The 15268-nt window shown below is 47.4% G+C and overlaps 1 protein-coding gene across 1 annotated transcript in view; it reads right to left on the reverse strand.

Moving 5' to 3' along the window:
• Nucleotides 1-1166: 1166 nt before the first annotated feature.
• Nucleotides 1167-15268, reverse strand: part of NLG-4 (neuroligin 4) — a 248452-nt gene continuing 234350 nt past the window's right edge. Inside the window, exons 11-14 of the mRNA XM_011141664.3 lie at nucleotides 4214-4547; nucleotides 3675-3938; nucleotides 3287-3446; nucleotides 1167-2264 (exon numbers count right to left, since the gene is read on the reverse strand). Of these exons, the coding sequence (XP_011139966.1) occupies nucleotides 2115-2264; nucleotides 3287-3446; nucleotides 3675-3938; nucleotides 4214-4547 (908 nt within the window). The 3' untranslated portion in view covers nucleotides 1167-2114. The remainder of the gene's footprint in view (nucleotides 2265-3286; nucleotides 3447-3674; nucleotides 3939-4213; nucleotides 4548-15268) is intronic.

Genomic DNA, 15268 nt, shown 5'->3' on the forward strand with positions numbered 1-15268 from the left:
TTGCGACGGGAATGACAATTCTGAAGGGGATCGGGCTGTCGCGAACAGTACGCCGAGTGTGAAACACTCTATATAACAAGGATGACCACTTGGTGAAAAATGTGAAGAATTCAAAAGAAGCGCGGGAGATGCGGACAAAGAGATCGATGCGGCGGCAGCGCTCGCGTCGTATTTTGTACACAGACTCTCAGTTTACATCGAACGGTAAGAGATCGCGTTGCGAGAGAAAGAAGGAAGCGATACGCGAAAACGAGAGAGAGATCCGCGGGGAAAATTATTCGAGAACCGTTCGGTCACCCTTCATATATATATAACACACATGCGCGAATACGTGTACATGGAGAGGATACGAAGATCATATTATGTGCGTATCGTATATCATAACTCAATACGTGCAATACACACATCCACGCAGCGAAGCCGCCCTGCATGGCAGTCGGTATTAATTAGAGCAACGTTAATGAGCGACATCGCTCTCATCGACGGAATCCTTTCGCGTCAGTCAGTTAATTTCGATTCACGTGGTGCGATTACGAACGCGGAACTCGAGCGCTCTGTGAATGCCGTGTGAATGCGTTTGCTACGCAGAAAGTAACATTCTCATAGGATCTAAGAATAGAGAATGGAAAAACAAAAGGGAAGAAAAACGAGCCCGTGGGCAGATATCACGAGATCTCGCGAAATACCGTTGATCTGAGGACTCGAAGGTGAAGGAAGCTCCGAAAACTCAGAGAAGCGTAATATCGGTGTTGTCGATGAATAAGCTCGCTCATTATGCTCCCGAAATTTCTCCCACACACTCGTACAATGTGACGTCACGCGTGGACGTCGATATATCAACCGAGAGACATACGAATGAAAGAGATACGCGTAATAATGCAAATACCGTTCTCTTACAAAGTAGCAAACTTTGGCGTCCTTATGGTATAAATTCACGTTATGTACAAGGAACATCTAACATCGTAGTGGCTAGTATTTCATTTTTACACATGTTTCGCCGCCGCTGATTCGTATTGAGCCACCCACTATCACTCATTCGCGTCATCTCCTCTAACGACTAGAGAGTTTCTGTTTTCCTTTTCCCTCTTTCTTCCTTCCTCTCTCTCTCTCTCTCTCTCTCTCTCTCTCTCTCTCTCTCTCTCTCTCTCTCTCTCTCTCTCTCTCTCTCTCTCTCTCTCTCTCTCTCTCTCTCTCTCTCTCTCTCTCTCATTATCGACTAACTATGCGGAACGTGTCGCGTGTTTGACTCCTTCGCGCAGAATTTGATTAAGCTTTCGATCGCTTCGGGACGAGCGCGTCTTGACTCGCCATGTACCTCCTTTGATATTTGACTTGGCAAATATTCATCGACGTCTACCGATTATTGCGAGTCGAGAGCTTCGAGCGCGGCGCCGTCGGTCAGTCCTCTTTTGATTTTATCGTTTGTCGCGACTTCGACCGCTGATTATCGTGACCGAGAATCCTTTTTCCGTGGTACCTTCGCTCAAAATGGCAGCGGGCCGCTCTTTTCTTCTTTTCACCGACCTCTTCGGTCACGTGAAAATTAAGAGCGTTTTACCATTCTACGAGAGTGCAGTTTTAAACTCCACTTCTCTTTTTACCTCGGTGTAAAAGCGCATCCTATATTCTCCGTGTCGTGGAATTGGAAAATCTAGGTACAAGAATTCACAAAGGTCGTGCGCAAGACAGTCTTCAGAGAAAAAGCGAAGGAAATCACATGTCCTTAAGTCGCGTTTCACTGCTTCATCGTACGATCCTCGCAGCTCTGAATTCACGACAGCGCACTTCTATGGCACCCTTGTCTCCGTTCCCCTTTCTCTCTCTCTCACACACACACACACGCATACACACACTCTCTCTTTCTCTCTCTTTCTCTCTCGCTCGCTTAGTGTTCGGTAGACGCGATTTCGACTCCTCGGCAATGAGAAAACCATCTCCAGCACCCCCCTCCGTTCGTCCGGAGCTCGCGTTCCTCGGGATATCCCACGTCGGTCCGCTGAACAAGCGATGGCCCTTTGAGGGTCCGCTTCAGCAGGCCCGTGGCGAGCCGCCTAGAGCAAGGTCGACGCCGTGAGGACATCCGGAACGACTGGCTTCGGAGGGGGGTCCAAGCATCACACTCGCATCTCGCTCATCGCCGCCTGCGACACGCGACTCGACACGGTCGCGTTCTGCAGCAGGGGCTGGTTCTCCGGCGGACTCTTCGCTCTGGGTGGCGGAGGAGCTCGTGGCACCGTCAAGTGGATGGATCCGTTCGGAGGACCCTGGAAAACGGACAGAGAGAGGGGCAAGAAATGAGTAGTTCGCTCAGAAGTGGCTTTGTAGAATATGGAGGAGCACTTTCTCAAGTTTCCACAATTGACGCGATTTTCGAGCGAAGGCACTCCATTCAACAGTCGTCTGTTGTCATCATGCGGATGCCGCGCGGAACGAAAGGGCGTTTCAAACGTATTTCGGAAGATTTACTTTAGGCACGAACTCGCAGGCGAATAATTTTTCTCACGCACGGATGCATATCCAACTTTACAGCTATGCATTACTTCGGCGCATCGCCTCGCGCGCGCCACAGCGTTGGCGCCCCAAGAAAAAAATTAAAATCGAGAAACTTAAAATCCGAATCGCTTTGAAACTCGATAAAGTTGCTCGTCTGTTACTTGGCGCGCTCGCAATATAATACATTATTCTGTGTGTACGCGCGCGCGCGCGAACTCACGACGACTGATAATAAAATATTTACTGCCGATAGCGCTATTACCCGTTTCCGAGTAAAAAAGAGTTTCACGCGAAGCTTTTTAAAAAAGTTCAATTCGTAATTCTATTAAAGAAGTTTCCCTAGAATTTTAAAGCGGCCAGATAAAATATACGCGGAGCAGTAGTGGCGCTCTCCGGAGATACTTTATGATCATAATTCTGATTACGTCATACCTTACTCAGATACTAAATTTCTAAGCAGGAAAAGTTTAAAAGACCATGGCGCGCCGCGTTTTATTAGGGAAATATTACGCGCGCGAATATCGAACGAACACTGTTAATCCCGAGTAGCCATTTTTTGTTTCGTTGTGTGCCACAATATTTACAGGAATAATATTGGAATAAATGCAATAACTATATGCATGTGAAATTATTCAAAACGGATAAAATGAAATCAATATTATAATAATACAATAATAATTTTCTCATTAAAATAATTCTCTCTGTTCAATCTAATAATTTTCTGAATAATTCTCTCGTTATTATCTTTTTTTTCATGATTAGGCAAGAGTAGCGCAAATTGCGAGTTATTTACTTGAGTTTGCGTGTTAATGTCTTGGATGACTGAGGCTCGAGGGAGGGTGGCATGCTGCTGTTGATGCTGCTTCTGATAATGATGCTGGTGAGGCAGCGTGTGGGTTCCTTGGCTTTGGAAAGGGGCGTTCGGATCATTAGGACCTCCTTTCATCACGTTCCTGTAACAATGGAATTATTCGAGAAATTCGTCGTGCGAGAGAAAATAAATACAGCTACGAGGTGCCTTTATTAAGCGGAGTTAGTCTTAGTCAGAGCGAAATTCTCTTTTTAGTGGATTCGCCGCAAGGAGGTATATTTGCCCGACGTTCCCTTCAGGCTTTTTAATCTTATCGACTTGACTGAATATTACGCAAAACAGAGCGGATAAGTAAGAAATGTTTCTGCACCTTCTTAACATTTCATTCTCAACGTCGACGATCACTTGACCCCCACCGGCATAGTGAGAATGCGGCGGCGGTGGTTGTTTCAGCTCGGTGAAGCCGCGAGGGCCGCATTGTTGATTTAACAACTGCTGCTGCTGAAGACTCTTCACCTCGAGCCGCGTTTTATCCCTCTGATAATAGACGCCGGCGAAAATTAGGACGTTCAAGATCAACAGGCTGCAGCCGATCGCGATTGTCACGCTCAAAGCTGTAGAATATGCCGCGTAGCTGCGAACACAAAGAAGTCCATTAGTACACGCTTAAATTCTGCGAGGACTGTGCGAGTTGCACGCTCAAGAACAAAATGAATTCCGCAGGGAGCAATATACTCATTGGGAAGCTTCGATGATACAGGAGAAATGTACTCCGCAAAATTAATGGTCGTTAGTTTCCGGAGTTCCCGAAAGACGAAATCAAACGAAACATGAAATTCGCAGCGGGTATTTTCGAGCGATATTTTCGAGTGACGAGCAAATGATCACTGGAAAGCTGGAGATAATTACCCAGCTGCGTCCAAGCTGGCTAAAGTGTCGGTGCTGGCGTTATGAACGTTTTGAAGATTGGTGCTCTGAATGAGGCTGACGCACGTCGTCATGCTGTAATCCGTCGTGGTAGGCGGCTCCGTGCTGAGGTTCTTCCTCTTGAACTCTTCGCTGATTCTGCTGAGAGGATCCGGCCGCACGGAGCCGTCGTATAGGCTGGGGTCACTGTGGCCGCGGAACAGGTTATGCCTAGAATCGACATCCTCCATTCCAGCGCGATGAAGCTCCGGGACGAGGCGCAGCCAGACCGACAGCTGATGCGCCCTGTAGTGATTCTTCATCTTCGGTTTCATTCCTGCAACAGTCGTTCAGCGCGACATGTAGTGAGAGAGAAAGAGAGAGAGAGAGAGAGAGAGGGAGAGATAGATGCTCGATAAAGATAGAAATGTTGCGCAGCTATCGTTCGCACGATGGGGACGCTGAAAATGTGCGAAATATAAAAGTGATTAAATAATAATGAAGGTTGCGCGGAAAATGCCGGTAAAATTTTTACGAAGTAACTCGTTGCTTTGTAAAACTGCGTTCCTCGAAAGGTAATGACGAGTCTGGAAACGTCAGCGGGGAATTCTGCCAGTTGTCGACGAGAAACATCCACCGGCGATTTTTGCAATTACGCTTAAGCTTTGCTTAAAACACACGCTTTAACGCAGACGTGAATGATTGTTCAAACGCTTCGGGTAATAAGTGTACGCATTAGCACGACGTCGGGAGACCCGGGTTGTAACGTATATCAGCGTAAATCGCTAGAGAATGAAAGGGCTATAATGCCAACGGAATGACATATTAGCGACAAGCTGAATATCGTGTCCTCAGTAATCCGCAGTCTCAAGTTTTGCACGATAATCTGTTTCCGATGGCTCGGATGCAGTTGCAGCTGCAGCTGCCGGTCCACGGGTGATCTTGTTACGTTGCGACGAGGCATGCAACTAGCCCGACATCGGCCAAACAATATTAAAATAGGCACCGGAAATGCTGAATGTCTGTGGTCGATATTTCAACGTCAAGGAAGCGGGTTCACTGACCCCAGAGACCCTTCAATGCACCTTTCCCTTCAAAGTGTCGTACTTTCCGACGTAATTGAGGACAGAGTGTGTGTCTGAGAGAGGGAGACAGAGAAAGAGACAGGGGGAGGAGGTTGCACACAGGTATTCATGGAACGCAAAAATTCAACGGTTTCCCGGGAAGTCCGAAAATTCTCGGAAATTCGAGAAGATTGGAATTCCAGTATGGTCGATCGTCATATAAATCAGCACTCGCGGTTTTGCAATACTCCGCACTTCGGAACCAGAGCTCCGCTGAATATCACGCTGATACTCTTCCCACTTTCCCAGATACTTTCCTCGCAAATTGTTTTATTCTCCCAACTTGTCCGCGAACTTAACAAACTTACGCCGGGATTCGATTCTAGCGATGCCGATGCGCGCTCGCGAACTGCCAGAGGAATATAATCGGCTCGCCGCGGCCGGGATCTCATATACAGTTTATTTGCTTACGTGTCTGTTTCGCTGATTCCGCCGGGCGCTTGTTTTGCTATCGCAGTTTCGTAAGAGATGCAAAATTGTCTGGAGCGCGCCGAATCGCGCGCAAGAGCTCTCAAAGGAGGAGCCCCCGCTTTGATTCACGGTTCGCGGCAACTCGTTTAATATTCGCGAATCCTTTGAAAGGATACGGACCTTACCGCACGCGCAACTCGTTCGATTACCGAACGGAAATACGGGGCCAGCCTCTTGCCGGTGTACGGAAAAACGAATTTGCGCGTCCACCACTTTTCTGAGTCTGTTCTTACTCTCCTGGAGATTGAATACAACATGTGGATTGCACTTGAGGGAAAAGTGAGAGAGAGAGAGAGAGAGAGAGAGAGAGAGAGAAGAGGGGAGAGTATGTCACCATTGTCAATTCGACAAATATATTCGAATGTGTTATTGTGTGATCTGTCCATAAATTTCCGCATTCGCTTTTGTAGGGAAATAAATAAGGGAGTGGGGTGAAATTTATTGCGGCAAAATTTAATTGAAAGCCACCGAAGGAATTCGCCGGTCAAAGGAAATACGATTGATCTAGGACACCGTATATGTCTGACAATCTGACTCGGCACGGCGGGCAGAAGGAAAGCAGCCAGGTGACGTCGATAGCGATTGCTGTCGAGGATTTCGTGTTCTCCCTTCGTACAGTTCGTGAATTATTGCGATGCACGTCAGTGACGTTTGATTTGCTGCTGCTCGCAGGAGTGGACTGTCAGAGAAAGAAAGCGAGCAAGAGGAACGAAGGAAGGGAGGAGAGAAAGAGACAAAAGAGGAAATAAACGGAGAAGGAGCGACAACACGAATGGAGGTGTGGTAAAAGGACAAAAATACAGGGTGCTGAAAAACTGAGTACAATTTTTTTCCGGCTTCAGGATTGAAAGGTAAAATCGCTCGCAGTTTCTGGAGAAATTACCTGCTGAATCATACGCAGACTATGTTATGCGAACGAATTACCTTAAATATAAATAGCGAACAAACGTTGGTTGCTCATTCAGCTTCACATTGTGGATTCTGTTGAAACAAAATTTTAATGTATTTCATTTAAACGTTAAAATATCTGATAATATAGAGATTAGAAGAACGTAGAAGCTGATGTTTGATTAAAGTTTCATCGGGAAAGCGAATTTGAAAGCGATCTCCAGCATCTTGCGTGCATAAGCGAGATAAGGCGAGCGAATAGAACAAGAAGGAGAGAAGAATCGACGTGAACACAGCGTTGAATTTTTTAGTTTGATTAGGCCATCGGCTCTCTTTCATTCATGGCGCGCTCGAACGGGTACACGAACGTCTGGTGGACGTTCATGAATTTTTACACAACCAACGGCCCCGTCACCATACGTTCCAGATTACCGTTGCACGTGAAGTTTTTATTGGCCGTCGCGTGATAGCTTCCGTAGTCGCCAGGCGGAATTTTACCGTTTGCGGCGCATTAGCGATATTCCTCACGTTTAACAGACGCAATGACGTAACCGCGACTGAATTTAACCGCTTCGGTAGATACAGTGTACTTAGGATTTATGCAGGCTCTTGGAGATTAATCGCGCGTATAAATCTTTTTCCAATCTAACTGCGTTACGATGAGACATCGAGCAAATTAAATGTTGTAAAATACCGTTCTCTACATATTCGATATATGTATTCGAAATATTATATATGCCTGACGTAATTCTAAGTACTCACCGCGCGACGATATACGGCGCGTTCGGAACGAATTACAATCCTCCAACAGAAATTCTACATCTAGACACGGAGATTTCGTCTCGGCAATCCGATTAGTATTATAGTTAGTTAGCTGCCGCGAGGAGATGCATCGCGCGCGCGAGCTACAGTTGTTGTTCGCGTGCTAAATTCCACTTAACTCAAAGCGCGATTTGCTAATGAGTCTACCGGAAGCACTTTCGACGATATTGCAGATGAACAAACGCGACTTTTGCCGGGATTGTATAACATGTGAGTCGCGAGCAAACAATGCCGGAGAAATAAAAAGCGTATCACTTTTCGATCGCAATCGTCCGAAATCGTGAGAGAGAGAGAGAGAAAGAGAGAGAGAGAAAGAAAGAGAGAGAGAGAGAGAGAGAGAGAGAGAGAGAAGATTAAATTGTCTCATTAAATTGAATATGCCGTGCATATATACATACACGCGCGAGAGCTGATTTGTATGCGAGCCGACAGGCGGAAAAAGTAGCGGGCGATTATTACGGAAGGACGAAGGGACCGAGCCTGAGCTAATAAGGATGCGCAGGAATTCGGGTCAGAGGTCCGCGCGCGAGTCGCCGATGCCAAACTAATTGCTGCCGATTCTTGCTCCTCCGTTTGTCTCTTCTCTCCCTCTGCCGTTCCAGTTCCCCGGGAAATCGACGAACGCAGAACCGTGATTTGAATAGGAGGGACGCCGCGGCGATTAGACATGAATTGTGATTTAATATGCAACGTCCAAGAATAATGGCTGTCGCTCGTATTCGCCCGGCTAATCGCGCTATTTAATCAGGGCGCGGGTGATTTTAAAAATTTGGATTTTCGGAGCTCTCGCAATCTCCTCGGGAAACGGCAGGCACCGCGTCGCGGGGAGGGGAAAAAAATTGCTCGGAAAATTTCGGCTCCGACAGACGTTTGGGCAAGATCGCGTGAGCGCTTGTTGGAAAGTCATTTTTCCCGTGACAAACCCGGGATTTTCTCGCGATGTCGACGTATGTAGCACGGTGTCCGAGGCGTCTCGTGATAACGATAGAAGACAGCGATTTGGAAGATCGGCAGCGCGGCGGCAGATGCGCTCGCACTTCCGCCCTGAAAATACAGACGCCGCTTAAGGCGCTGATGCGCGGCCTTTTCTGACAAACTTCCATGAATTTTTTTCGCCGCGGCACCTGTCGACATTGGCAAAGTGTTTTCCAATGGAGGCTTTTTATGACGCATGCCGCACTATATTTAGATCCATCACGTGCACTACAGCATATATGCAGATTTATCTCAAGAACAATTTACGCTACATTGCTCTAAATACACTGGGAGTCGTTGTAAAAAGTCCATCCGATCATTTACAACACGATCAGATTTTTTGACTCTTGCCGGGCTCCCCGATATTTTTACCCGCCACCCGTCGAGGCTACCCGCCATCTCGCTTATGCTCTCTTCCTGACCTGCCTCTCTTTATGAGCGCAAATAACGCGCATCGCGATGCGCGTCACGTTCCCAGGAGCTATCCCGGCCAAGATATCTGTCCTCCAGTGACCCGATTCGAGCGATCGGGATACAGTAGGAGCTTCGAGAATCGATGCAACCGACGTCACTGTGAGTTTATTTGAATTTTCAATCTAATAAGAAATTCTTTCGCGACTATTTCTCAAGCCCCCTTCGTCTCCGACGCCTCCGCCCCGCCCCCACCGCCGTCGTCGCCGCCATCGCCGCCGCTGCCGCCGCCGCTGCCGCCGCCGCCGCCTTCTACGAGGTAGATTTGTCTCCTGAGCTTTTTCAACGCTCTCCCGCGTCTCTCCGCTATCTCTCACGGCACCGGTGTCACTCCTTCCGCTGTATTTCCTTCACGGAGCTTCCCTATCGCTCACCTCTTTCCTCCGCCACCTTTTCTCGACCTCCCGCCTCGCTCGCCCGCCCTCTCGCGTATCGTCGCAGATTTCCTGTATCTTTTACACGACTTATCTCCCGCTATCTACCACGGTTACCATCGCCTACGTAGCGACCTTTCCTTCGTCCCACCCTCCTCATCCGCCGCACCGTCAGCCTTCCATTTTGCCTCTCTCATTTATTCCGCAAATTCCCCGAGAAAGCGATGATATCTTCGGTGCAGAGGTAACCGCTGGCCGCGGGCGATGATTATTTTATGATTGGTAACTGAACGTCCCGCTATCCGCTTTATAACCCTTATTACAGGTCAGAAACGAATGGATGGACGAGTGACGTGTTGCCGCCGCTTTCGTGCCGACGTGCGATCACGAGGAAGTTCGTCCTGAAAAGCGGTTGGTAGCCGCCCACTGCGGTTATAATATTTTATCAAGAGATTCTCCCTCTCTATCACGGCCTGAATTCATGAGATCCCGATCCCTCGAATTTATGCACAATTGCACTCGCCGCTATCTTAATATCGATCTCAAACTCAACCGGGTGACTGGCTTTCGAAATACTAACGATCCGGGAGTTCATTCATCTTAGTTTGATACCGGTGCCGCAAGAGTCACATTCGTCGAAACCCTTGACACCCTCACAATTGCTCAAATCGTCGTATCGCTCGTGAACGCTGAACTCTGGACTCGCATGTCCGCTGAGACGTCGCGCGATGACGAGGATCCTCGGACTCCTCCATCTTCAATTTCCCGGATCTCTGATCTTTCAGAAGCCAAGAATTTCCTTTGCTCTTTGCGTCGATCGCGCGCATTACGTATGCGGAATATGAAATCAGGTCAGCCCTTTGGGTTTCAGCGTGCGAATACGCTCGTCACATCCCGCGTCGTCCAATCGCTGCCATTAAGCAATTGAAACAAGCCGTTGTCCTCGGTAAATTACTATTGGCGCACTAAGGAATTATTTTCATTGCGAGCAAACACTCGGAACGGGAAATCCGAATATCTGGCGGTACCGGCAGATCCGGCAGGGCCGCGAACGGAAGGAGGATTATCGGCCACCAACTTCCCGTTAATTTCTTCTCTTTGACAGTGTTTACTTCCTCCTAATCCATTAAGCGGCCCGTTAACGCCGTGGCGTATTTTCTCGTCCCCCTCGATCCCCCATCGCTCACTACCATCCCCAAGCTTCTTCTCGTCCTTGCCATTCTCAAACTTTCTTAGACCACATTCATCCACCTTGCTTCTTCTCCTCCTCCTCCTCCTCCTCCTCCTCCTCCTCCTCCATCTCCTGTTCCCATCGTCGCTTCGTCGACGAAACTTCTCGACGGGCACGTTCGCATCCTTGTAATCGGAGGCTACACCGCCGAATTCGATACACCGATCACGCTCCTGTCGTCGACAAGGAATCCTATTTCCTGCACATACGTACCCCACCTCCTAAGAAAATCTTTCCTATATCCTGCCGGCGTTTCCTATCGCGGGAAGGGACCATCGTTATTTAACGCGCTGGGAGCGTCGGCCACGGATTTCGGTTATCCTATTTTTTTTCCACTTTGTTTATGATACCACCAGATACTAAATCGATAGATGAATAACGGCAGCGGCAGAGGGGGGGAGGAGGGGGAGAGCAGAACAGGGGGAGAGCATGACGGAAAATTTATATCGACATTTTTACTCCGTAATGTAATCCCTTGTTTTCTTGCACGGTGCACACGTCACTTGAGACTCGGCGGGGAAATCGATAGCTCCGATATAATTTCTGTGTCCCTTAAGGGAGTCTTTTTAATGCCGGATATATAATTTCTCGGCGTGCAGTCTCCCGCAAAGTTGAAGTCTTATTACATTTCGAAGCTGCACGTCCTCGCGAAACTTCATTGCGTTTCGTGCAGCGAACGCGGTGTAACATTTCGCGGAGAACTGTCCTAAAATCTATGTCGAGAACAGCAGCTTCCATCATTTGTCGTCAGCAACAGCCAGCCAGGTTCTCAAGTTCGTCGTTAAGTTCCCCAGGAACGGAAAGAGACGCAGAGAGTGTACGCGTTTTCCTCTTCCGCAGTTTGGAACGCCGGCGATCTCCGAAGTCGAAGCGGGTCATTATCTCGGAGACGACGGGTGTCGCGTAAACATGTTATTCGAATTCCGTCTTCATATCCGTCTTCAGACTACGTCTGGTCGTATCCTTGGCGAAGGGTTACTACGTGAGACGTCAGGGTCGAAGAGTAAGCTGCAGGAACAGCGCGAGAAGCTGCGAGAATTGCAAATTGGAATGACGAAGGGCGTTGGAGGGTCGACGCGGTTGATTCCGCACGATGTCACTGCTAATTGCTATTCAATTAGACGGAATTACGTCTCGACGGATCCTTGGATCCCTCCACGGTTGCCCTGATGTACCTGCCAATCTAACACATTCATTCGAGAACGCCTTTTTGATCGCGCGCCTGATAAGCGTCTAATCAGAAAAAAGGGTGGCGGCCGACGGAGGGCCGTCGCGAAAATATCGCGCAAATATAGCCGGAATTAACGTCCTCGCCGATATCTCGCGATATCCTGCGGATTCCGTGAATTTCTTTTCTCTCGCGAACGGATGTTTCGTCGAGTCGACAGGAGATAAGAAAAGTCAAACAGGAAACAACGTGAGATCTCTTTTGCGAAATCCATTCAATCATTAAAATGAAATGAGAAATGCAGCATCAGACGAGTCGCTTGAAGAGTTGCGCAAACATTTCGATCGTCACCCCGAGTCCCTTTAGCGGAAGAAAAAAAGGTTCAAAAATGAAATCGCAACAAAATATTTTAAGTGTAAACATACCATAACAGAGTGTGAAATCCCAGGAAATCCTGGGAAGGCATTCCCAACCTTAAGATCGCTCCCAAATGGATATTTTGTTAGCAGATCGATTCGGAGGAAAATCCTTTTGTTCGGAGGGATGTATTAATTAACGGGCCGTAACCAAAATGATCGTCCCATATTTTTTCTCAGCGATATACGCTCCGTGTGGCATTCCAATTCCAGGGCGAGATACATAGCGCTGAATGCAGGATACACACGCTCGCGTGCGCGGGGGCGCGCGCGTGTGTGTGTGTGTGTAAGTCTCTGTGTATGAGTGGGTGATCGATTTGCGAATTCGCACGCGCGTTTTTGCACGACCGAGCGGAATGACCGTTTTTACGTTTGGTGCGGCCTTTCGTGAGCTGCACTAGCAATTATCCTAAATGCAGCCCCGCTTCCGCTGCTCCGGCTCTGCAGAGTGCGACGATAACTGCGGAGTGGGAGGAGAGGGTCGGTGTTAATTACTTTATCTGTTTACAGTCCCCACCGAAAGCCAATCTCGATGAAAACGACTAGTTTGCGCCTTTTTTTGGGAGAGACGGGGGAGCCGGGGGCGAAATGTCCAGCCGCGTGCGAGCTGTCTGCGAGCCGAAAGTTGTGGCGGACCGACCGCGATTTGGCGGCGAAGAAACGCCGTTGAGCGACGTGCGCGCGTTTTAACTTTTCGGAATTTCCTGTTTGTGTGCGTGCAAGTTTTTGCGAATTCTATGCGCGCGAGTGGGATTTTGTTACGTTAACGTCGCCCGCGTTTATTTTACGCCGGCTGCGGTCTTTTTTGCCTCATCTGCAATTCAACTTAATCTTATTTAATCTAAGCTAACTGTATTCACTCCCAACTTGCGCATCGGCGAATCACTTGGGCGCACGCATGCGAGACACCGCCATGACGTAACTCGTTGAATTTTGCAACAGTCGTGAGATCGACGACGCTTTTGAATTTCGAGTCTCCGCTCCGTGCTTGTTCAACCGGACATAGCGAATTTCGCGGAATTTCCGCCGGATGATTGCACGAGGAACCGAACGAAAGAATTTCGATATGGTGTGCTGGATCACGGCTGACTTCGTCCGACAGCCAGCTGTGCGGCAAAGTTTTATTTATCCTCTCTTTCGGTTTTTTTTTTTCGAAAAAATATATACACGCATATGTATATATATTATATATCGATCAAAAATAATTCCTGACTCGTACCGATTAATCCGTAATCTAATAAACAATAGCGAACGCCTTTGCTAACTGCGCGTCTATGAAACTATACAATTGTAGTTACTCTGCAGGTAATGCAGTTATTACAGTTATTGGAAACAAATGATTAATCTTATTGAAAAATCATAGCTTTCCGGGACTAACTGTATTTTCTCGCCCACTCGTAAAATAGACGTGTTACGTTACCGTCGCTTGTGTCTCACGAAGCCGATCGAATCCAACTCCCAGAGAGGAGTACATGCTACGAGATAATATTAGGTGTACAAATTAATTCTCGGCCTTTTTTGACCTTTGACAACTTTGATATTTATTTATAAAAACATAAATACAAACTCAATCTTCAAAGTAATTTCTTTCGTTTTCTATACATTTTTGCCATCTTTCAGGCAATTGTCGGATTCCAAATCGGAAAAATGATGGTGGTTTTAATTCTGTGAATTCATCGAGGCTTTTTTCGAGCTGTTCAACTGACTTGAATTGAGAATCAGTTACGTAGTGCTGTAAGAATCGAAGTAGGTGGTAATCCGAAGGGGCCAAGTATGGAGAATACGCCGTATGAGAGAGAATTTCCCAGCCTAAATCTGAAATGGTTTCCAGAGTCTTTTTTGCTATGTAGGGCCGGGCATTATCCTACAACAGTATCACCGTCTTTCTTACACTGCCAGTAAACGGTCTTTTTTCTGCAAGTACGTCGTTCACGCGGATCATCTGTTGTTGGTAGAGCTTAGAAATGATGGTCTGACAAGTTGGTAAGGATTCTTGTCCAAAATTTGCTGCAACTTCTCGTCTTCCACTCTTTTTGGTTGACCAGGGCGTTCACTATCTTGAAGGTTGAAATTTCCCTGTCGAAACTGTTGGAAACATTTTTTACACATGCTGTACGATACAGTGTTTTCAAACTGAACAAATAATTTCTTTCGCCACGTTTTTTTTAAGTTGAAATGTGAAAAAAAGGCAGCGCCTCAAATGTTGTTTTTCGAATGATATCGCGTCTGCAACTGATTTTTCAGATTATGTTCACAGTAGGATCAAGTATTATACCTCATCTTAAAGCTAAAAGATGGCACTTCAAAATGACTACATAGCGAGAAAAATATTCCAATTTGAATAGGTTCTGTAATCGATGAAAGGTAGGGGCCGAGAATTAATTTGTACGCCTAATATTTCATGTTAGCACAAGTTAGCGCACGTATCTCACACGATATAGAGAATGTTAAATTAAGGAATAAACAGCGCGACGTTACGATGCTGCTTCGATCGGGAGAAAGATCCAGGCCCGGCAAATTTTCAGGTAAAAAGCGCAGCCGTTCGTGAAACCGAATATTTTCTTTTTCCTTCGATGTTGTCGCGGTTTCCGGCACACGTTTGTCGCGCGCGTGTCCCCGAGGTGTCGGAATTTATCGTGCTTCCCGTGAAATCGTTAAGCGTCATTGAAATAGCCGCGATGGCGTTGCGAAGTGCGATTTACGCGGGACGAGGTCTGGGTGCTGAGGACTTGGATCCGGACGGCTGGACGTGATGAAATACGAAGAGCGATCGATAAGTATCAGAAACGACGCATAGATAGCGGCGGTAGTATCAAATTGCTGCTGTCATTGACAAATTTCAACCTCCGGAAGAATAAATGTCAAATACTGGTTCATTATCGCACGTGAAGAGCTGACAGCTCGCCAAGGTATAATGTGTCAGTCAAGCTCTACAACTGCTACCGCTGGTGCAACGGCCGAAATTTGCGAGCGCTGGGCTTCGAATTGCTGCCTCATCCGTCTTGTTCGCCAGCTATATGCGATTTCCATTTATTTTCGAATCTGAGAGAATGACCCAGCACCGGAAAGAAATTTTCGAGCAACAACGAAGTCAACAATGTAAATTGCTATTTCGAGC

This window comes from Harpegnathos saltator, unplaced genomic scaffold, assembly GCF_003227715.2.
Source record: "Harpegnathos saltator strain DR-91 unplaced genomic scaffold, Hsal_v8.6 scaffold58, whole genome shotgun sequence".
Lineage (NCBI taxonomy): Eukaryota > Metazoa > Arthropoda > Insecta > Hymenoptera > Formicidae > Harpegnathos > Harpegnathos saltator.